Genomic DNA, 22,132 nt, shown 5'->3' on the forward strand with positions numbered 1-22,132 from the left:
TATGTTGATCTCCTACATAATTGTAAGTTATACTCTGCCTTATATGTCGTAAATTATCAAGTTTACGTAACAAGTGCAAGCGAAATCTTAATTGACTGCCATGTTGGAAATTTCGTCTGTCTTCCGATATAGGTCAGACGTCTAAATATGGGTGTCATGACCAAATATGGAAATTGTAGTAAACATGACGGCATCAGTAGTAATTCTATATTTGGCCGTGAAGGCCATATAAGGAAACGGGTAATCGCGATAACATCCACGCAGGATCTAACATGGCCATCGTTTCTGTTTTTAGAGTTTTTAGTAAGGATTCGTTATTTCAACGATGAACGAATATGCAATATTTTGATAACATTATAATCATATGAAGCGTGAATCATATATATTATTACAGATTAGCACTTTTAATTTTCCTCAGTTAGTTGGAACAGGACTGCTTCATAGCTCTGACCACGCAATATATAAATGTAAACAGGGACGTAAATGCAAGAGTCACCAATTTTAGCCAATCACAGGACAATATTTCTGTGTAAAGGGTTAATCCAGCGACAGTTCCAAGAGTAAATACGAATTTTATAGAAGGATACTTATTTCTAACTAAGAATAAGATTATATCCAATGTCTTGTGAGTGAATTTGAGTCCGTGGTAATGGATTTTATTTGCAGTTTGTTTAGTATTACTGATAGGTGACGTTATGTCTCGTTTATGAATATCTGAGCTCATTAACTAAAGTATTTTAACCGGAAGTTGCGTGTAGCATGCATGACCTTCAGTCAAGTGGCTGTTCCCGATCGAGATAAACAGGGTGCATTTTTAATAAGAATACGACGCTGTGATAAGATCATATGTTCTACAAAGGAAAGGAATGATATTTACAAGCCATTCAAGTGCATTTGAGTTACGCATAATAAAGACAGTAGGTCCGTTATATGATTCAATTTAGTACCAGTGGTTACCGCTAGAGGCGTCTGTGTGAAAATGACATTTATGAATATCTTGAGCTCATTAACTAAAGTAATACCAATAGCTGGCGGCTAACGCCTTAGCTAAAAAGTTACTATAAAAATGCCCTTCCTTTCACAAAAGTAATACCTCGCTTGGTACACTCAGGTTCTCTACCAGCTCGACTGATATATCGAATAGCGCGTGCCACAATGGTAACGCAAAAAAACAAAACATTCTCAAAGTACAATTTTACAATTACAGATGTTTTTTCTTTCTTATGGACAAAATCAGTACAAATTACAAAGACTCTGTTATCTTTAACGTACAATACTATTTATAGCTGACGAAATAAGGACATTAACTGTCAGTAGATTGTGTGAAAGTTTGACGTCTGACTTCGTGAAAACATATAAACTGACTTTCTTGACAATTATAAAGGTATTGTTGATAGCACATTGACAAAGAATTACTCTCTTTCTAAGATAATATAGACAAGCGCAAATTATGTTATCATTGTAAAGAATGTCAACAAATCCCAGTTTCGCAACAAGCATATAAAGGAATTCTTTGGAAAATGGGAAAAGGAACCTACAAATATGTTGACGATAATTAAAAGAGGTGGCAAATGGATGAGGAGTGTTATATCAAGATCATACTGTATCAAGAATTACTTCTCTCTGACATATCTGAATCAATCCTCACTGACTGGACTCCTCTATGTTATCAAGCTAGTGTACGTTAGTGTTGACATTTGACAAACTTGTGTTTTAAGTCATACACTCCAACAGCTTCGCTTTGTTTCTCGTCATAGTCGCACCACTCCTGGAAAAGGATGAGAAAATAAACTTTACAGTGGCCAATAGATACTGTGGCCAACACTACACACACGCAGAACAAGAACACGCATTATTCTTCTCTACAAAATAATACACCAACAAGTAGCAATTCACACTAACAATCTCATCCCGGCAGACACCAGAACACGTCAAGGACACAACCTTAGTTACAGACATACCTACACATCCAAAGACACATACAGACACTCATTCTTTCTATACACCATAATACAGTGGAACCTCTTACCCAAAACAATAATCCAATCAGAAACACTAGCAGAATTCAGGACATGCACCACATATAACATAATCGAACTAACACTCACTCACTGCTTTTAACCTGTTTTTATCCTATAGCAAATCCAAAAAAAATTGGAAATATTTGCATTGTGGCTGTTTTTCAACTGAATGTGGTGTGGGGAATTTTTTTCGCATTGGCAATGACTCTAACAACGTGAGCATTTCCACACTGCATAAAATAAAGAATAATTAGTAATACAGTGGAGAAAAAAAAAATCAACAGAATTGACCTGCTTGTGTACTTTAAAAATAGTATACATATTTCCACATTTAACATTGGACACTCCATCTTCTCCATAATTGATAATCATTTGTAAATTTTTATAATATTCAGTTCATCAATAGATAGGGAGTTAGGCATCCTGCTCATGATAGCATAATGTTACAGTAAAAGATATAGGTAATGTCTATAGCCACACTTGCCTCAGAAATATTTTACTCTTCAACCAAAAGTTTCATCCATTGGCCTCAGGGGTTTTTACAGAGATTATCTTCATCCACTATAGGCTCAGAAAGACTATTTTTATACAGAGATAGTTCCAATCACTTATCTCAGAAAAGTAAATTTTTCTACATGAATACGTTCTGGTCGCTAAAATCAGATTTACCTTTTTAATGGTGAGAAGCTCCGGCATCAAGACTCATGACTACCTGGTAAGCTGTCTTTTTATCACTACGGTAAAATGGGTAAGGTTTAGCTACAAGACTCAGAAAAGATTTTACTTTTATCTAATAACACATGTACTTACACCTTCTGTAAGTTCCACTTCAGGGAACTTTGTACTTGTTTCTGCTCCCTCAGCCATAAACCCAACCTACAACAGAAACCAATATCCCTGGTGATCATACACACAACACAAGTGAACACACATTGCCGGATGCTTGTTTAATATACTTTTACACAGAAACATGGGGAGCAGTTATTTTTATTTTTAACAAAGATGATTTGAAAGAAAAACTATAATTTTGCATCTTACAAGCAAGCAGGTATGGATGCTGAAATGTTCAAACAGGGGGACGCATGTGTTCCAAATTATAATAAAACTTCTAAAATGGACTGGGTCCCCATAATATATGCAGGTTAAAATGATGTCAAAAGTAAAGAAAAAAGTCTCAATTTACCACTATGCTGAGTCAAGGCCAAGACCTTAATACCAGTAGAAGGACTAATATATATTAGCTAGAAAGGGATAAGATTCCTTATACCTTTATCCTGAATTTTACTTTGCATGAAAAACCAGATTTTTATCAGAAATTATCTTCATTTGTAAAATTTGAGGTGTGCTTGATAGTCAGTTGTAATACACAGTAGCAACTGCATGAGATCATATGGCACACCTTTTAAGCGTTCCAAAATGTTTAACTGGATGGACCAGAGACTGCTTGTGTTTTATGTCCTATAAACAATTATGATATCAGATAATTTAAGTATGCGCCAGGTTTTGGTGGAAAATCAGAGAACCAGGAAAAAACTGTCGATATGAGATCAGTACTTAACAACTGCCCCACATAGGCCTCAAAGCTGCAACCCAGTGGTGGAAAGCTAGTGACCGTAGAAGGTCAGACGCCATAACCATGCGGCCACCACAACTTCTGGACCAGAGTTGTTTGTTCATAAAAGTGATTTTTATGTTCGTTTCTAGCAAGCCTTCACAAAGTCTTTCAAGGCCTGCATAAGCATTTGCAGGTCTGTCTGGATTTATCTCGGCAATGTTACCTTTAAAAGGCGGTTAGTTTGTATAAATGAAGCGGTTCGGCATGACACAAAACTGAACATTCTATTCAAAGAAAAGAGAAGACGTGTTGAGATCAACATGTAGATGGAACTACTACATTGTATACAGCACTTACTCTGGGTGAAAAGTCAACAGGTTCCATGCCCCGACAATCAAACTCAACAACTGTTTTGAATTTTCCAGAATCATCAATATTATAAGGCTTCATGGAATCTTTCATTATGTCTGAAACAAAAATAAAATATCTTCAAATTTACTCCTGTACCTGATGTTTTTAGTGTGAATCCTAGGCACTATTGAAACTGTGTTTCACCTTTGCCATATAGTGCTCTGGAAATCAGAGCTGATTTTGTTGGTACCGTAATGATATGGTGCTCCGGGGACCAAACATTTCAGCAGTATTTTTTAAAGTTAAAACAGATCAACACTGTACCCAACGTCAATTGTACATGTTTCCAAGATCGGAGACAGGAATAATGTACTCCCCTGAGAAAAATTATTGTCTAGATACAAGATCTGAATGTTGTGGGAGAAAAAAGGCCCCCAAATCTATGATGGTTGATTATCTGTTTGTCGGCACTTGATTTTCAAATTGCAAAAGCCACGCAGTAAACCTCATGTATGTATATAATTTACAAACTAGAGTGAGATAAACATGATAACCAACCACCACTTGTTAAGGAACCTCTATGTATCTCACTAAAATAAAACTAATACACAGCATCCTATCAGAAAGTATTAACATTTGTTTACCAATAGAATTTTCTCTGGAACAGAGTTTACATTTCATCACCATACTTGCTGAGCCTCGCCCACCTTTCAACGGCACACTGTCCTGCAATGTAAAAACAAATCTGTAAGTAAGTAATGATGAACCAGTTGTCAAATCTTCAGATTCCAGCAAAAATCTCCTGACATTTCACCAGAATTTCCAGTTACCGAAGGAACGTGTCATCAGTACAGTAAAGTGACAGTATACATGTATAATGAATTCAAAAAGAATGCCAAAAGCAAACAATACAATTAAATAAAAATGACTATTCATAAAAATATTAGTCTAGTGAAACCTTTTGATTCTGCTTTTCAAACACCATATGGGAAAAATTGTACTGTATTTGTAATAACTAAAAAGATTGTTAAAGAATGTATACCTATTTTCTAAGGGCTAGACAATAAAGGTAGCTTGATAGTCTGAGATTCTCCAGCTGGACTATTGGTTCTAAAAACTACTAGCCCAACTGACTAGTAAAAATTTCATATTACTTATCATGTTGAATGATATTGGGTAAGTGGAAACTGTGCAAGGACTAGTAAAATAGAGCTTCTTAAAAACAATTTCTAGCCCTCCTTCTGAAAGTTTTTCTTTAAAACCTATCTGATCCATGAGACCTTGAAAGTCAGTCAAAGTCATTCACTTATACAAATGTGAAATCTCCCATTCTATATCTAGTAACTGATTCGATTCAAGGCCTCATGGTTTTGAAGAAGTTGTCTGAAATTTTAAAACATTTGACACCTTTGAGCTTCAACATAAGTCAAGGTCATTCACATGAACTAACATAATAGGACTGTAACCCAAAAAGCTAAGACAGTGTTTTTGTTACCGAAATTTTACAACATTTTGTTCCTTTATGATTTGGGAAAATGTAGCATTTTTGTATTGAAATTGGGAATACATTCCTCAGTTTTTTTATCATTTTGGGAAAATACAGCATTTTTAGCTAGGGGAAACAGCCTGTATTCGGCAGTAAAACAGATCAAATCAAATTGCCCTGGCTGTTATCCACATATATATGTACATGTAAAAGTCATCTGAAGTTGTCTATCATGTGACCTTAAAAGTGGATTATGGTCAGTTATTTGAACATACTTGATTGTATTTGTCCCCATCATGAGTCTTGGTCTTATGGTTCTTTAGAAGAGGTTGTTTGAATTGTTCAACACATTTGTCCCCTCTAAACTTGAAAGCAGTTCAAGGTAAGTTATTTAAACCGATCTGGTATTCCTCTATTACAACAAGGCATGGGTAATATATCATTATTCTATGGCTTGTGATCCAGTTGAATTTATAAACTAAAAGAAAAGCTGCTATTGACTAGAAGGACAAATAAACATGGATACTGCACGCATCATCACCCAAGCTCGTAAGCAGCTGAGCTCAGAGTATGTATTACAAGTGTTATCATTTGGACAACAAACTTTAACTTGCAGTTTCATCTTTTATCATTTGGAAAAGATGGTTGTCATTATGAACTGTATACTTACTATCAGTGTAACATACTGAAATTCTTTGGTTTCTTCACTGCAGTTGCTGCACTTCAGCTGGAGAAAAGAACAGATATGTCTTATATGACTTTGTACATTTTATAATTTGTTTTCTTTTATTTGTATCCAAAGTATTCTCAAACTCAAATGACTTTTAAACTGCCTGATATCATATGCATTCTTGTTGTCGATACACAGAGAAATAAAACAAAATAACCTTAACATGATTACTTACTCTGATGTACCATCTGAAATCTTCTCCATCTGGTCTCAAGTTTGTCAAAAATTCCAAGTCTGCCTTGAACTGAAGACCTATTTTCTGTATAATAAATTAGTTTGTCAGTATTAATGTACATATGACAGTAATTGTGTTTCCATTTCAGTTAGAATTGATGAAATTATCTAAGATTTTAAATTTATCTTACTTATTTGGCAGTATAAGCCCATGCCTGATAAAACATATTGATGGCAGTTAAACAGAAATACCAACAAATGCTATTTAATTGTCCAGCAATAAGCCCACCTACCTACTTCAAACCAGACCACTAGTGCTAGCTTTGTCTGTCAATATATCTATAATAAATATTGACAGAGAAGACCGAGTACCTGCATGGCCAGACAACATGTTGGCCCCTGGGCTCATTGTAGGTGAAACATGGTATTACAACTATACAGTGTAGTTTTTCAACAAATATAATTATCATCTACCAACAGGTTTTAAAAGGGAGTATTTTTTCATCTAGACTGTTACATCTTATTGATACAACATCAAACGCCTGTGCACAAATAAGGTAAATGGATCTTACAATTGACATGATTTTGTATGTATTTCTAAAGAACTAGATTTCATATTATGAAAACAGTGGTGATAATAAACACACGTTGATTATTTTACTACTGGACATGTATATATTTATCATCAAGCCTAATTACACACACGCGCGGCATCCTCTGCCCAGGCCAGCGAAATATACATGTATGTAAAAATTGTCTCGACGTTGTGCTAATACATACAGCACATCTATCATCAGTCTAATCGGTGAAGTATATATAACATACATTGTAATATACACGTCTCTGGTCTAATTATGACATGTACATAAATGAAACAAATCTACATGTTTTCAAAATATATTGTACAATAAAAAATAACGAAGAAAATACGAAAGGTAGAAAAGTATACTATACGTTCATGGTGGCAGCCAAACAAACTCAAATCCACGTTAAATGTGGAATGCATCTTTGAAATTTGGATAAGTTATTAGCCCTAAAAATTCAAATGTATGATAGTTTTAATGCTGGTAGATAATTTTACTTCGTCTATTTATTTTCACTACTTCCAATACTACTAAATTAGTAATTTTAGTTGTAGTAAGATTGTCAAACTAAATGGTAATAATGCAAGAGATTGCATGACATGCAGAACTTGCTTACCACCATCCTTTGAGCTGCATTCAATCACAAAATGTATTTAGAGTTATTCCCCTTTTTGTTGATGTCTTCTGAATGTTGTTGATTTGGTTCACGGTTCAAATTGGTGTGTGACAGTGATAATTGAATATTAAGAATACAATAAAATGTTAAATGGATATTGAATAAAGTTCAAAAAAATCGTCTGTCTCTATATAAGTTTTCGATTATCAAAATGCCACAACTCGTGTCATATTTCCGAGCTCTTTCGTGTTGGAGGTAAGAAACATAACCGAAAATCATCGTCGCCATTTTGAAGCTAGTGCAACAGATGCATTTGGAAGCTGCTGCTTGTTCTTGGTGCTTTTACTGCAGTGCTGTGCGAAAGAAGAATAAAAATGGCTCCGCCAAATATTTTATTGACTCATGATGGACATACAAAGCTATTTGCTCCTCTGTCTTCAGTGTACACATAACGAATCGCGATGTCACTTGGAACGCCCGAAATGGATCATGCTGTGATAACTGGTCGAGAATAATTTGCATACTTCCTTGTATAGTTATGATACCAAATCAAGCTCCAGATTGCTTCTTGAGATAGATTGTTTTTGAGAGTAATGTAGGTATTCGATAATTACGAGAATCAAAGGAAGATGTCGGTTTCTCCAATGAGATGATAATGCTAACTATCGCCAAAATTAAAATAATAGTGATTTGCAAGGTGGCAAATGTTTCGAGTGACTTGCTAGTCTTGAAGGAGAGATGTGGTCGATAGTTTCCTATAGATTGATTTACAACAATATACAGAATACAATTAAAACCCCAACATAACAGATGTTAAGATATATTTAGAAAGTGAAGAATTTGCACAAAAACTCTTGTACTGGATCAATAACTGTTCATAATCACAGAAAAATGTGAATTTGAAAGAACGCGATTAAAGTCCAACAATACTTATTTCACCATGGGCGATCCACACAACAGGAAAAATCTAGCTGTTAGCCGTTTGCGGCATCAATTGAGAAAGAAGAGGGAATCTTTGGCAGACCATTTTGATTTCAAGATGTATATTGCCTTTCATTTCAAGGAAAAGGTGATTTTAGTGAAGGTTTTGTAATGATTTAAAAAAGAATACTTCAAAACTAATGACAAAAATTCAAATGACCAGTTTTTGATGTACGATAATAAATTGCAATGGAAAAATATGTAAGAAATGACCAGTATTTGAACAAAGAACTCATCTACCTAAAAAAGCTAGCCTTCTCAAACAAGACCAACTGAAAGGATGAGAATTCTAACTGGGATGATAGCATCTATGTTGTTGTTTTTTCGATGAATTTTGGGCCCTGTTGAAAACAGGTAGAAAAATCACTGATCATGATAATGAACATATACTGTCAGTGTGTATACAGTACATTGACAGTTACAAGCCAGTTGTTCGTTCAAATCCTGGTCAGCAGTCCTGTTTGATTTTTTCCCATCCCGTTCAGTGTTAAGACTTGAGATTCTCTTTATAGCCAATTCACAATGAGCTCTTGCAATTCCTATATCTTTGTTCTTAATCTGCAGGTGAATTTTAACTTCAGTCATGTAATTGGTTGATAATTTAATTATAGGGATATCAATTACAATAGGCAGGGGTTATAGGCAAGGTTAGAACAACTAGCAGCAGCCAAAAACAGAACAGAACCAGTCATTTTGGCCTGCTGCCAGTTCTTGATGAAAACCCTGGTAGAATTACTTTTAACACTCTGATCATTCTGTCATGTCCCTATTTGTCATAAGTTTCACTTTGTTGAATTTATATGTTATACAGAACATGTACACACACCTTCAAAATTAACATTTATGTCAAGATTTGATAATGAATTATTTTCCAAACAGAAAGTTTTTGAATGTCTTTTCTGGTCTGTTGTATTCTGTCGAACATTTTAAAAGACTAGATGTCTCACTTGGAAAGCTGAGTATCAATCAATATTAAGGTGAATTGGATCAACTGTTGTTTTACAGGGTAACATTCAGGGGTTATAATTAGGTTGAACATATTTATTTATCCATGGGTAGCAAACAGCATCAGACCAGTAGGAACATCCCCACTACATAAACAAACACTTTGAGCTCTAGCTGGTCCAGTCAATTGGAAAGCAATAACGAAAAGCAGGCTAGTTTACTAAATGAAAAAAACATATTGTAGAATATCACATAACAATCAGAAGAGTCATGTACTCATTAATGGAATGAAATTTTAATAAAATTCTTCTTGGGTGAAGTTTTGATGAATCCTATATCCAGCTAGTCATGGGTTGATTTGAGGTTTTGTTTAAGAAATATCTACCATTCGTGTTATGTACATGTACATGTAATATGTTAACATGGCTTGTTATAATGATAGGTTTATTAATTAAAAGCGATTAAATATTTGTTGAAGTCCTGCATCTGGGCTTTGTCTCAGTGTGAGATGAAACAGCTATATATGCTGGAGTTAATTTTAAAAGATTTCTACTATACAATAACATGACTTACACTTTTCTACTTCAAAGAACAAGTTCTGTAATGCTACACCATTAAAAGTGATAGTCCCAGAGAATTCTTGTTTCTGTGTTAAAGAGACCCTGATCATACACATACAACACAACTTACATAGCAGTTCCCTATGGGGAAAAAATGTTCCAATATTTATTTTTTTAAGCTATTACATGTTATAAGGTGAAGAATCAAAAAGGTAAATGGCCTCAGTATCCTGAAACAATCTTAAATCTAAATTTGTTTAGTTTTGACTTTACCAATTACAAATAATGTCATGAAAAGTGACGTCATACATATGTAGATTGGCCAAGCAAAAACATAAGTCTATTAAGATTGTTCCTTGATCCCGGGCCAGGTCTTTCATTAATTATTTTTTTCTTTCTTTTCAATTATGTAATTGTGTTTCTTTTTTCCTCAGAAAAAGAATTGTGCCTTGTTCGAAGTTGCTGAAGTGGTACCAGTTATGACAAATAACTATGAAGATAGTATTCTAAAAGGGGTGAAGGTAAGGACGGGTCAGAGGTAAAGACATTATACAAGGGTCGGCTTTTCCAAGTAATTGGTGAAGGACTATTATTAGCATGAAAAGCGTTTTTTGTGTATGGTGTTGTAGTGTGGTTTTAAAGAATTATATCAATACATGTAATAACAAACTATACCACATCTTTATTCGGTTCTAAAGAAACATATATTTTGTGATTACCTTTTATGTATTAAGTACAATTCAGTATCTCCCAGATTTTCTATTATAAATTAATTACATTAATAAATAGGATAACAAGAAGATATATTTTTTTTCAAATTACATTTCACAAGAACTGAATTATGTCAACATTTTCTTCACATTTCAGGAAGAAGCCTACACGTACGAAAGTTCAAAGGAGCTTTTAGAAAAAGATGTCGTACAATTACATGCACCAAGATGGCAGTCCATGAGGAGGGTAAGACTTGATATCATGAATTGACTCCAACACAAATTATGGTAATGAGCAAGAAAATACAGGTCAGGGCCTACAAATTGTTAAGTAGATAAGGTAAAGTAAAATCTTATTTATTTGTCTTGCAAAACAAGTAAAATTGGTGATTTAATTAATATTCACATTTAACTCCCAATATCATCATATCTTGATCCCCGTAACATAGTTTAATTTAAGGACCTGAAGTTGTGACAAATTAGATTTGATGAAAAATATTGAAATTTAATTACATCAGGGAGTTTTCTTAAGAAAAAATATGCTCACATGTTTCTTACATTTAATCAATGCTGAATACTTTAAAAAATTTACTATGTAAAATACTTCTGCATGTGCAGTAAAAAAAACTTTGAATAAGAAAAATACCTACTACAGCCCAAGTCTAAATAAACTATGTGTTTAGGTCCTTTAAACTTGTATTTCAGGATGTGTTGGGATGTACTACAGAGATGGACTTCTTTCTTTGGCCTCGCAGTGACATAGACAAGATAGAATGTATGCTGTTCTCCAAATGGAAAGGGGATGAAAGTCCCTTCAAACCTATCCAGGTAATACTGTAGGTGCTACTTTATCAATAGTAAAAGATACTGTAATTTAAAACCTTCTGCTTCATAACTATTTAATTGCATTAATGCATATATGCATTTTATAATTTAGTAGTAGGAGGTTCCTCTAATAACCCAAATAGACTTTAAGCCCTCATTCCAGCTACCAGAATAAGGTAAGAAACCATGAAAATACGTTTGGACTCCTAAGCTTTTTAGACGAAAACGAATCTGTCGGTCAGATTAAGCATACCCCCTATTTGCAAACAGAGTTTGTGCAGAAAAATTAATCACATCTCTGTAATGTATACGGTAAATATATTGTAAAAGGATTTGATTTCCGACATCACATCGCCTTTTCCGCACTGGAGATTTCCAAAATTTGTGACATCACGTTATTGTGACGTCACATCACGTGAAATGGGGTGTTAGATAGAAATTTCTTCCACTCCTTTCTAACCCTGAACAGCTCTATCTTACACACACAGAAATGAGAGAAACTGATTTCTTTAAAACTTTTGGTATTATACGACATAATGTGAATATGGTGCCTTTTACAAATGGTGTAAGTCCAGTACAGCATATGATTAGTTCTTAAAGGGGTGCAGGGTCATTAGTTTGTGACATACAGTGCTAGTATTCAGTATATATTAGACTTTTTACCTGTGTTCATTGTTTTAAAAAGGCCGAGTTTAGATTTGACCATGCTGACTATGAGAAACAACTGATGCGACTGTTGACCAAGAAAGAAAGATCTGGCCTCATCATCAATAACCCAGCTCAGTCCATGTTTCTCTTCATTGACAAAAACCAACTACAGGTAATAGTCATTCTTTACATATTGTGTGGGACGTTATATACCTACCTACCCGGTAGTAACAATCTTGTTCATATCACATTCTGTGAAACAATGTTTTCTTTATTAGAAGACTTAACCTACTTTCCATGCTGTCTTATCCTTTTGATTTATTCAGTAAAAGGTGTTGAAATGAATTAGCTCTCGCTTGCTTTACTGAGGACAACAAAGTTTGAATTCTTGTTTTTATGCCTCCGTCATGCTATGCAAGGGTGGGGTCATAACATGTTATCCATATCTGTCATACTTAAAATATTTCTTAACTAATTTTGATAAAACTTTGTGCAAAGGCCAAGCATAAGAATATCTCATAAACAAGTTCATATTTAAGAGTGTAAAGGCCAAGGCCACTGTTATTATAGAAATTGGCCAAATAATGATGGTAGTGTTTGTGTGGCTGTACTAAAATCATGTCTTACATTTCTAGTTAAAGCTTTACAGAGAATTGATGGCTTTAAAAATACATAGTCTGTCATATTGTAGCATATTTTCAGTAATTTTCTCCTGGTGTGTAAATAATGTTGTATATAATAATTGCCAGAACTATTATATGTCATTGAGGCTCACCTTGTTGAAGGATCCTAGTATCAATGCCAAAACTCTAAGTCTAGGAAACTGTTTTCTTCTGGCAAGACTAAACCATTGATAAATCATTTCTGAAATGAAACCATGCTCTAACTATGCCTAGGAAACTGTTTTCTTCTGGTAAGTCTAAACCATTGGTAAATCATTTCTGAAATGAAACCATGCTCTAACTATGCCTAGGAAACTGTTTTTTTCTGGTAAGACTATACCATTAATAAATCATTTCTGAAATATAACCATCCTCTTACTATGCCTAGGAAACTGTTTTTTTCTTGTAAGACTATACCATTGATAAATCATTTCTGAAATGAAACCATAGCTTGCAGGACTTTGTATGAAAAATAATATATATGCAATAAACAAAATATAATCAACCATGTCCTGGCCCAACTGTGTTCAAGTTATATCCAAAATGAAATTAAGGGGAGGTTACTGTCTATATACATGCAAGTAAAAACACAGTTCTGTGGAACAGGGATCCTTAATGACAAAAACATAACTCTGCACACTTAAACCATTTGGTTGTTTGTTTAATGCCCTCACAACAATCATGAAAGACTTGGATCTTCCAAGAGTCTTTCAGAAGAAGCAGATTTTGAATCGGGTGAAGAAACTTTAGAAAGAAGTCTGCTATTAAACTGTATTGTTTTCTGTAGTTAAAAAAGTATTGATAAAACTGTTGATTGATGGAAGGTAAATCAGCAGTTATATATGAATGAAAATTTCCTCACAACTGTCTATATGTTGATGTTGTTGCTGTTTTTTTAATAAAAATACATGTGTCAAGTATGATAGATATTTTGTTTATTTTTCAGACCAGCAAAAGCAAAGTGATTGTGTTCAAGCTGTCCAGCATATGTTTGTACCTACCCCAGGTGTGTATGTTCTATGTGACATCATTAAATTCTCGACATTTTTTTGTCAGTCAGTTTTGTGTTAAATACTACTTATGAGAAGTCAATGCATCTGATATGATCACAAGAACTTTATTTTGTATTAATTATAATGCATGGAGGAGGTTATGGGGCCATTGACCCCTCAGAACTGAAAAGAGCCTCTTTATGTTCCAATTTTCTTCTTAAATTTTGCATAGAATGGCCCCTCTTAATTTTGAAATTGACTAAAACTTGTTGAAAATGGTCTCGAATTCCAGGATTTGCCCTGTAAAGTATACAACAAAAGCAAAACAACATGTCTGTGTGATTCTTTGATAGTTCAGATATACATGTCGACTGGTGCTCATTGATCACTCCTGAAATGTTCATCTGGTTGCTGGTTTACCCCATCTGTAACATGATATGGCTATTTAATGTTCGGCTAAATCAGAGAGAAGATATATATGTGCCAATTGCTGTTGCATGACACATTTAAGTGTTATTGATAACATGTTTCTATTTTGTGACAGGACCAGTTGACATCATGGGGCCCAGGCACTGCCGAGGAGCTACTTTCTCCCCTTATGTCTGAGCCTCAGTCAGAACCCCAGGGCTGATCAGGCCCTGTCCCAGGGTAACACTGGTGGATAGGGAAACTCACGTTCTGTATAGTCGCTCAAACTCTTCTGAACACCAGAAACTAAACGATGTCTGCTTTTTATTTTAGAGATAAAAAAAACAAATCTAAAGTGTAAATAATTTTTAGAGAATACATACCAATTATGTATGTTGTTCATTATCCTTTGTCATACCTTTTATTTTCAACCTCTCGTGTTTGCAGCCATTTTGTGTATTATACTATATTCATTCCGTTCAGAGTTTGCTCATTTTATATGCCATAAATTCTACTGCGCAGTCATGATCTTGAATCTTTCTTGTTTTAAAAGAGATCAACAGTAATCTCTTGAAACTTTTTCATTTGGCTTTTGTAATAGTTTTTTCACATTCCTGCATTTAATTTAAATTTCATATTTGTTAAAAATGTAGTAAAAATCTGTGAAGGATTCTGCTTCATAGTTATATAGTCATAGATAAACTGGATTATTTTCAGATTAGCTTGAACAATTTGTTTCCTTTTGCTAGTCATGAAAGTTAGGTACATTGGGAAAATCTAAACTAAGTTTTAACTGCCATAAAAGTATTTTACTGCAGATTTTTCAGATAAGCATCAAACTATGAATAAAAAATGGCATTTTTTTGTTTTCAATGAATTTTATATATATTCATGTTATGATGTAAAATGTATTTGTTTGTCAAGCAGACACTTTCAGTTAACTTGGCTATCATTTTGATATTTCCAGAAACTATGTACTGATATTCTTTTTTATTTCTAACATTATGGGATAATTGTACCTTGTCAGCCGCTTTGTTTTTTCCATTTAATCTCATAGATAAAATCTTAACCAATCATTGAGGCAGGAATAATTGTTATTTGTTAACTTGGAAGGTCTAGGGGTGTTAAAGGTCATTTCGGAATCTGGAATAAATGTGAAATTTCGAATTCATTCAACAACTGATTTAGAAGATATGGCATTACAAAGAGAGACATAAAATGTGTAGATATCATCTGTTGTGCGCTATTTTCCTTTTTGAAAGCCTCAGGATGCACCAAACAAATGGCATGTTTAAACATTAGAAAAGTTTTGTTTGTCACATGTAGAGGCTTTTATTTCTGCAAGCTAACTGTCCAAAAAAACACTATATTTTGACTATTTCTGCATAGCAATGCAATTTTGTTGCTTTGGTAGGGCATGTATGCATAGGCATTGGAAAATTTCTGCTCCAAGAAAGATAGCCCCAAGTATCCAATATGATGTGCATAACAAAAATTGTTATTAATAAATTAAAGTTGAAATTTGTACTTTTATGAGGCCAAAAATGACCCATAATGACCCAAGTCCTTGAGACAGTAGAAAATCAAGCTGTCACAGTTATCAAAAACCATATTAGCAATGTTCTGCTGTAACACATGGGGATGCTTATCCTATTTAATGATTCATGTACCAGTTACACAATGCCTTGTGTAACTTGGGGTTAAGCTTACCCGGCACAAAGTGCCAAAGAGGTTATGTAATAATGAAATGTCCATCAACTTTTTTCTTTTAACAAGCTCTTCTAGAAAACTGAATGACCAAGTGTCCTGATAATTGGCCTGTAGGTACATGTACCTATGATGAAGTGCTATAAAATTTACTCAAATCGGAGACGTAGATCTACTTTCAAAGTCACCAGGTCAATTTGATAAAACTTGAAACGTCATATTAAGAACCAAACTATAGAGCTATGATTCTAGGGTATGTTATCTGTAATGTAACACAATAGTGCAAATCGTTGTCTAATGCATTGTGTGTAGGTGAAACGTTGAAGGTGAGCACTAATCAGAGTCAAAGTTCAAACATTTCAAGATCTTCTTCCGTTGACTTACTTCCAGTGTCACCAGAGTCTAAAATGTTTTAAAAAATTCATCGGCTTCATTCAGACATTCGAAGTCAGACATTTTGTAACAGTCCAGGGCCGTTTTCGTTTAAACAGTTGAACTGGTTGGACCACAGTTGTTCGTTTATTGAATAAGGTCGGACCTAGTAATTTGAAGTTGCTTTCAGGCGAGCCTTGACAAAGCCTTTGCAAGGCCTGCATAAACATTAGCAGGTCCGCTAGGATTTATACCTGAAATTGTTACATTTAAAAACGGACAAACTGTTTGTTCCACATAAACGAACAGGCCCCTGGTGAGTGCAGCAAGCCCTATAGGTCTCTTGTTTAATTTTGAAAACCAATGTTCTTGTCATTAAAAATAATACTAGTGTATCCAAAATGTTACCGGTGCATTAACTGATTCAAGATTCAGAAAGAAATTCCTAAAGGAATGATATATACCTAACAAAGGAAATTAGAATATGGCATGTAGTGTCTGGTGCAGTTCCAAAAGAAAGTTACCATTGGTACTCGCAGCCTTTGGCTGTTAGTAATCCTGATAAACAAATTAAGAATTAATATCTTCAACATATTTCAGCCAAGTTGAAGTATTTATTTTGTGTTTTAATTGATGTGATGGTATACTGCTTAATGTGTATTATTTGATCGTCCTTACAAACGGGGCACAAAGTTTATAATAGAACACTCGTTTTTGTATTGACTACACATGGTATTCCTAAACCTGTGTCAAACTTAGACCTACAACATATATGTTTTTCAAGATTAGGTTTCCCATTCATTTGTTCTTGATTTTGTTTTGTTTTATATCTTGTTTTTATTAATTACATTAAGCTTTGTGAGATGTATTGGTTTCATTTGAGATGGCACATGAAATGATGCTGGATGAATGTGTGTGCTCTACTAGACCTCCGTTGGGTCAGCTGTGTGTGGATGCAATTGCTTAGGATCATGACCCTGTTTGATAAATTTGTTCTGTCATTGAGTTTTTTTATGTTAAAAATATTTCATTGGTTATTATGATAAATGATAGTAAACAAATTTCAAATCTTTAAAAAAATGTATGTCCTTTAATATTTACGTATGCATCATCCTTTACAGAAATATTTGTAACCTTCCTAAATTTAAAGGAAACATTTTCAGAACATTTTCTTCAAATTTTACCTGCCATTAAAGAGAATACTTGTAGCCATGAAAATAAATTTACCCTTTTCTTAAACTCAAGGATACAATGCTTTTAATTAGTATGTGGCTTCTTATAGCTTCTATAGTATCAACATCATCTCTATAAAATATTGTTTTTGTACCGGAGTGCTATAAGGCTTATTAAATTTCCATATATATTTATTTAGATATTATTTTCTAAGTGCATCCTTTTTTTGGTGTACATGATGAACTTGAAGTGCAGTCATTCAACCAAACTTTGTTGGATGCCTCCTGAAAATCTGGTTGTGAGCTTATAGAAGAATTGCATTTTTCAGGAAATTTCTTTCCATTTGAATTTAGTGCCATCTGACTTTCACAAAAATTGACAAAATTCAGTGTTATCGCGGAATGAAAAGTGCATGAAAATAAGTATAGTAATAGATAATATAAAAATTCTGGGCAATAATTTAGCATTGTTCTTTTTTTTTCAAGGATGGTGTTTGGTATTTAAGGTATAACTGGAAAGAGCTTTAAAGCTGCTGTGAAAAGAAATAATTTTGCCTCCAGTAACATCTAGATACCCCAAGTGAGCGAATGTAACTTACATTGGAAAAAATGTTTTGAAAAGCTGAAGGCTAAAAAGTTAAGAAGTAAAAATATTATGATATCCGTTAGGTGTGCGAGAATGTCTTTTGCCTAAACATGTCAAATTGTTTATTTTATGAAACGAATTGGAAAATAAAAAAAAATACCAATTACATTGAATAATGTTTTTTTGTATTAAATGTATAACTTCATAAAGATATAAGAATCTTCTTTATTTTCAAAGGTCAAGGCCACTTGCTAAATAAAGATTTTCACAGAAATAGTTACCTGACCGGATGATAATTTTAGAGTAAATGGTTGCACAAAACAAAAACTTTGTATATTTGTAACCCTAGAGACAGGAAAAACATTTTATATTGGGCATGGCTCATCAAACACCAAGGTCACCTTCAAAAAGTTGAATTTTCATGTTCATTTCCTTACCTCAAAACAAATGATTGAACAAACCTCAGAATTGACCTTCTTTAATTTATCCTGTTCACAAACGATTGGACCAGGGTTTTTTAATTGGGTCACTTGAGCTTTAGCTATCCATCTTCACCCGTCGTGCGTCATCCGTAAACATTTTACATTTTCAACTTAAGCTGAAATACCGGCAAAGGGATTTCATTAATATTTCATGGGAAGGTTACTGACATACCCCTGACCAAGTGTTGTTATTTTTCGCGTCGATCAGAAATCCAATATGGCCGCCACGGCCGCCATTTTGAAAAACTATTTCAAACTTAAGGTCAAGTTCTGCTGGGCCGATTGAACTGAAACTTGTTAGGAATGATCGACTCATGGTCCTGACAAAGTGTTGTTATTTTGCAGGTCTATCAGAAATCCAATATGGCCGACACGGCCGCCATTTTGAAAAACTATTTCAAGCTTAAAGTCAAGTTCTAATGGGCCAATTAAACTGAAACTTTGTAGGAATGATCGACTCTGGTCCTGACAAAGTTTTGTTATTTTTCGGGTCGATCAGAAATACAATTTGGCTGCCATGGCCACTATTTTGAAAATACCTATTTCATACTTAAAAAAAAAGTTCTAATAGGCCGATCTAACTGAATATCGGTCTAGGAAGATCACCTCATGGTCCTGACAAACTTAAGTTAACATTATACTTAACATTTTTTTACTCAAATTGGTACATATTTGAACAACAAAAATAAATACTGTAGGACTCGGGTGACTGTTAAGGCCCATGGGCCTCTTGTTGTGAAATAGGGGCGGACCTAGTGATTTGATGTTTTCTGGCAAGCTGTGGCAGAAACTATAAAGGCCTGCATTAACATCTATAGATCCCAGGTTTTACCCTGAATTCTTCCCTTTAAAAATAACGAACCAATGAGCTGCATAAACAAACGGGGCCCAGGTTGTGTTGGTTGCACTACACTAGTGAAGAGAAAGGATCATATTCTGGGCAAGATCTGTCAAAGGTAAAGGTGAATGTTTCTAAAAATTGACCTTCACAGAACAAATGACTCCTTTTGAATATGATAGATGAAAGTTCAATGTTATAACAGGTATTCCTAAGAATATAATCATCTTGACTGAATTCAAAATGAAAGATTACATGAAGGTAAGCCTTGGTATGTGTGTTGCCCTAATTTTATGAACAAGTAATATTATAGCTCCTCTTTAACATCAGAACAAAAGGTTGCACAATTCTTGAACCAAATTCAGATTATTCGCAAATATGTTGATTTTGTAAAAATAGTGGGGCCAATGTAGTCACCCCAGCATCAGCATCCCACTTCACTTAAGTTAAAAGTTATTAGGCAAGTTTTTCCAGACAGAGACGGATCATCATTCTCAATACACTTGTCTTTTATAAGGTTGAGGCATTTATAATGAGTGTAAGCAATGTGCTGAACCATATTTTCATATGTAAGGGCCAAAAACAGCTTAATTGGACTTGGTTAAAGTTTTTTTGAGCAAGCTTAAGGTTGAAAAAATGTTAGATGCTGTTGACTGTTATAAGGTTGAAGTATTTATGTAAAGAGTGTAAGCAATGTGCTGAACAATATTTTCATATTTTAGGGGGCAAAACTGCTTATTTAGACTTGCTTAAAGTTTTTATGTGCAATGGTGGATCACCATCATCAATACATTGTTGACTATTTCACCTTGTCTTCCTTTGTAATGTACAACATATTAAGGTACAGCAAAACCTTGTTATATTGCCACCATTTGTTCAAAGAAATGTTGGCATTATAAAGAGGTTTGGCAATAAACTGAGGGAAACGTTTAAAGGATTTCTTAAGAAAAACATGACCTTGAAATATATTGGCGGTATTAAAGCAAGGTGGCAAATGAAATGACAGGCATTATATCAAGGTTTTACCGTACATGTGTTTCTATTGATATTTGCTATCTTACAACACCGATATATTGCAAATATGCAAGCAATGCTTTTCTCCAACAGCTCTTATTTTTTGCGATCCACATAAAGCACAAGATCTTTTTGTTGGTTTAAGGCAGCATTTTATTTCAAAAATAAACAAACTCATAAATTTGAAAAAAACAACTACCAGTAAATCAATATTCTCATGAAATTGCAGAAAATGCATTTCATAAAATGTGCATTTCCATCATTCTAATTGAATAAATACATAAATAAATAATGCCTTTAAAACATCTTTTGAAAATAATGATTTATAATGCATTTTCACTCAAAATATTCCCTCTTTTCGTATTGCAGAGTTATCTGCTCTTGTGAGCAGGTATTGATTGTTACGTCATAAGTTTGTGTGAACAAATTACGTAATTTTCTCCAAAATGTATGACGTTACTCTCACAAACAAATGACAACAATCAATACCTGCTCACAAGAGCAGATAACTCTGCAATACGAAAAGACGGAATACCATCCACACCGCTGTTTGAACATCATAGTGGAACATTAATGAACAGCTTGGTTTAGCAGTGATTCTCTGTCTTTTAAAATATGGCACCTATTTGTTCAAAGAAATGTTGGCATTATAAAGAGGTTTGGCAATAAACTGATGGAAACGTATAAAGGATTTCTTAAGAAAAACATGACCTTGAAATATATTGGCGGTATTAAAGCAAGGTGGCAAATGAAATGACAGGCATTATATCAAGGTTTTACCGTACATGTGTTTCTATTGATATTTGCTATCTTACAACATATATTGCAAATATGCAAGCAATGCTTTTCTCCAACAGCTCTTATTTTTTGCGATCTACATTAAGCACAAGATCTTTTTGTTGGTTTAAGGCAGCATTTTATTTCAAAAATAAACAAACTCATAAATTTGAAAAAAACAACTACCAGTAAATCAATATTCTCATGAAATTGCAGAAAATGCATTTCATAAAATGTGCATTTCCATCATTCTAATTGAATAAATACATAAATAAATAATGCCTTTAAAACATCTTTTGAAAATAATGATTTATAATGCATTTTCACTCAAAATATTCCCTCTTTTCGTATTGCAGAGTTATCTGCTCTTGTGAGCAGGTATTGATTGTTACCTCATAAGTTTGTGTGAACAAATTACGTCATTTTCTCCAAAATGTATGACGTTACTCTCACAAACAAATGACAACAATCAATACCTGCTCACAAGAGCAGATAACTCTGCAATACGAAAAGACGGAATACCATCCACACCGCTGTTTGAACATCATAGTGGAACATTAATGAACAGCTTGGTTTAGCAGTGATTCTCTCTTTTAAAATATGGCACCTATTTATAGAGACAAGTTTGATCCATAAGTTTAACCAACTAATACTAAAATTTAACAAGGTTACCGCAAGCGGTATATAATACGCCCGTCACACATTGAATGTATGAAGTATTTGTGAGTAATTGATATTAAAAGAGAAATCATTCAACATAACTGGTAGATCAATGAGTGCAATACAACATCATCGAACGCATGCATCGCATTAATGAAACCAAGGGGAATAACTCCAATAATTACGGTCGGATAATGGCGGTTATCGAACTTGTCCGAGGTTTCTTTGTAATTAACCTTGTTGTGAAGTTTGAAGTTAATCCGTTAATAATTACTC

At 34.0% G+C, this 22,132-nt stretch overlaps 2 protein-coding genes across 2 annotated transcripts; one reads left to right on the plus strand and one right to left on the minus strand.

The window, feature by feature from the left end:
* Nucleotides 1–1,221: 1,221 nt before the first annotated feature.
* LOC110466591 (UPF0587 protein C1orf123 homolog) lies at nucleotides 1,222–7,618 on the minus strand. The gene is made up of 7 exons (XM_021523178.1): nucleotides 7,518–7,618; nucleotides 6,319–6,402; nucleotides 6,084–6,140; nucleotides 4,572–4,653; nucleotides 3,934–4,043; nucleotides 2,832–2,897; nucleotides 1,222–1,768 (listed from the first exon to the last, which is right to left on the minus strand). The coding sequence occupies exons 1-7, from the start codon at nucleotides 7,521–7,523 to the stop codon at nucleotides 1,685–1,687; spliced, it is 489 nt and encodes a 162-aa protein (XP_021378853.1). The 5' UTR covers nucleotides 7,524–7,618; the 3' UTR covers nucleotides 1,222–1,684.
* Nucleotides 7,619–7,776: 158 nt separating this feature from the next.
* On the plus strand, nucleotides 7,777–18,258 carry LOC110466589 (uncharacterized protein C6orf62 homolog). Its single transcript, XM_021523177.1, has 7 exons — nucleotides 7,777–8,586; nucleotides 10,438–10,524; nucleotides 10,871–10,960; nucleotides 11,419–11,541; nucleotides 12,224–12,358; nucleotides 13,795–13,854; nucleotides 14,385–18,258. Exons 1-7 carry the CDS (start codon nucleotides 8,458–8,460, stop codon nucleotides 14,469–14,471), a joined length of 711 nt encoding a protein of 236 aa, XP_021378852.1. The 5' UTR covers nucleotides 7,777–8,457; the 3' UTR covers nucleotides 14,472–18,258.
* The last annotated feature ends 3,874 nt before the right edge of the window (nucleotides 18,259–22,132 follow it).

This window comes from Mizuhopecten yessoensis, unplaced genomic scaffold, assembly GCF_002113885.1.
Source record: "Mizuhopecten yessoensis strain PY_sf001 unplaced genomic scaffold, ASM211388v2 scaffold11139, whole genome shotgun sequence".
Lineage (NCBI taxonomy): Eukaryota > Metazoa > Mollusca > Bivalvia > Pectinida > Pectinidae > Mizuhopecten > Mizuhopecten yessoensis.

What these genes read in the sequence shown, in the direction of transcription:
- LOC110466591 (XM_021523178.1), bottom strand. An exon ending in ATTTCAGATGGTACATCAGA is followed by an intron (nt 6,141 to 6,318) that starts GTAAGTAATCAT and finishes TCTTTTCTCCAG; the next exon opens with CTGAAGTGCAGCAACTGCAG. An exon ending in TTCAGTATGTTACACTGATA is followed by an intron (nt 4,654 to 6,083) that starts GTAAGTATACAG and finishes TTTACATTGCAG; the next exon opens with GACAGTGTGCCGTTGAAAGG.
- LOC110466589 (XM_021523177.1), top strand. Translation starts at nt 8,458, where the DNA reads ATGGGCGATCCACACAACAGGAAAAATCTAGCTGTTAGCCGTTTGCGG. An exon ending in GATGGCAGTCCATGAGGAGG is followed by an intron (nt 10,961 to 11,418) that starts GTAAGACTTGAT and finishes CTTGTATTTCAG; the next exon opens with GATGTGTTGGGATGTACTAC. An exon ending in TTGACAAAAACCAACTACAG is followed by an intron (nt 12,359 to 13,794) that starts GTAATAGTCATT and finishes TTTATTTTTCAG; the next exon opens with ACCAGCAAAAGCAAAGTGAT.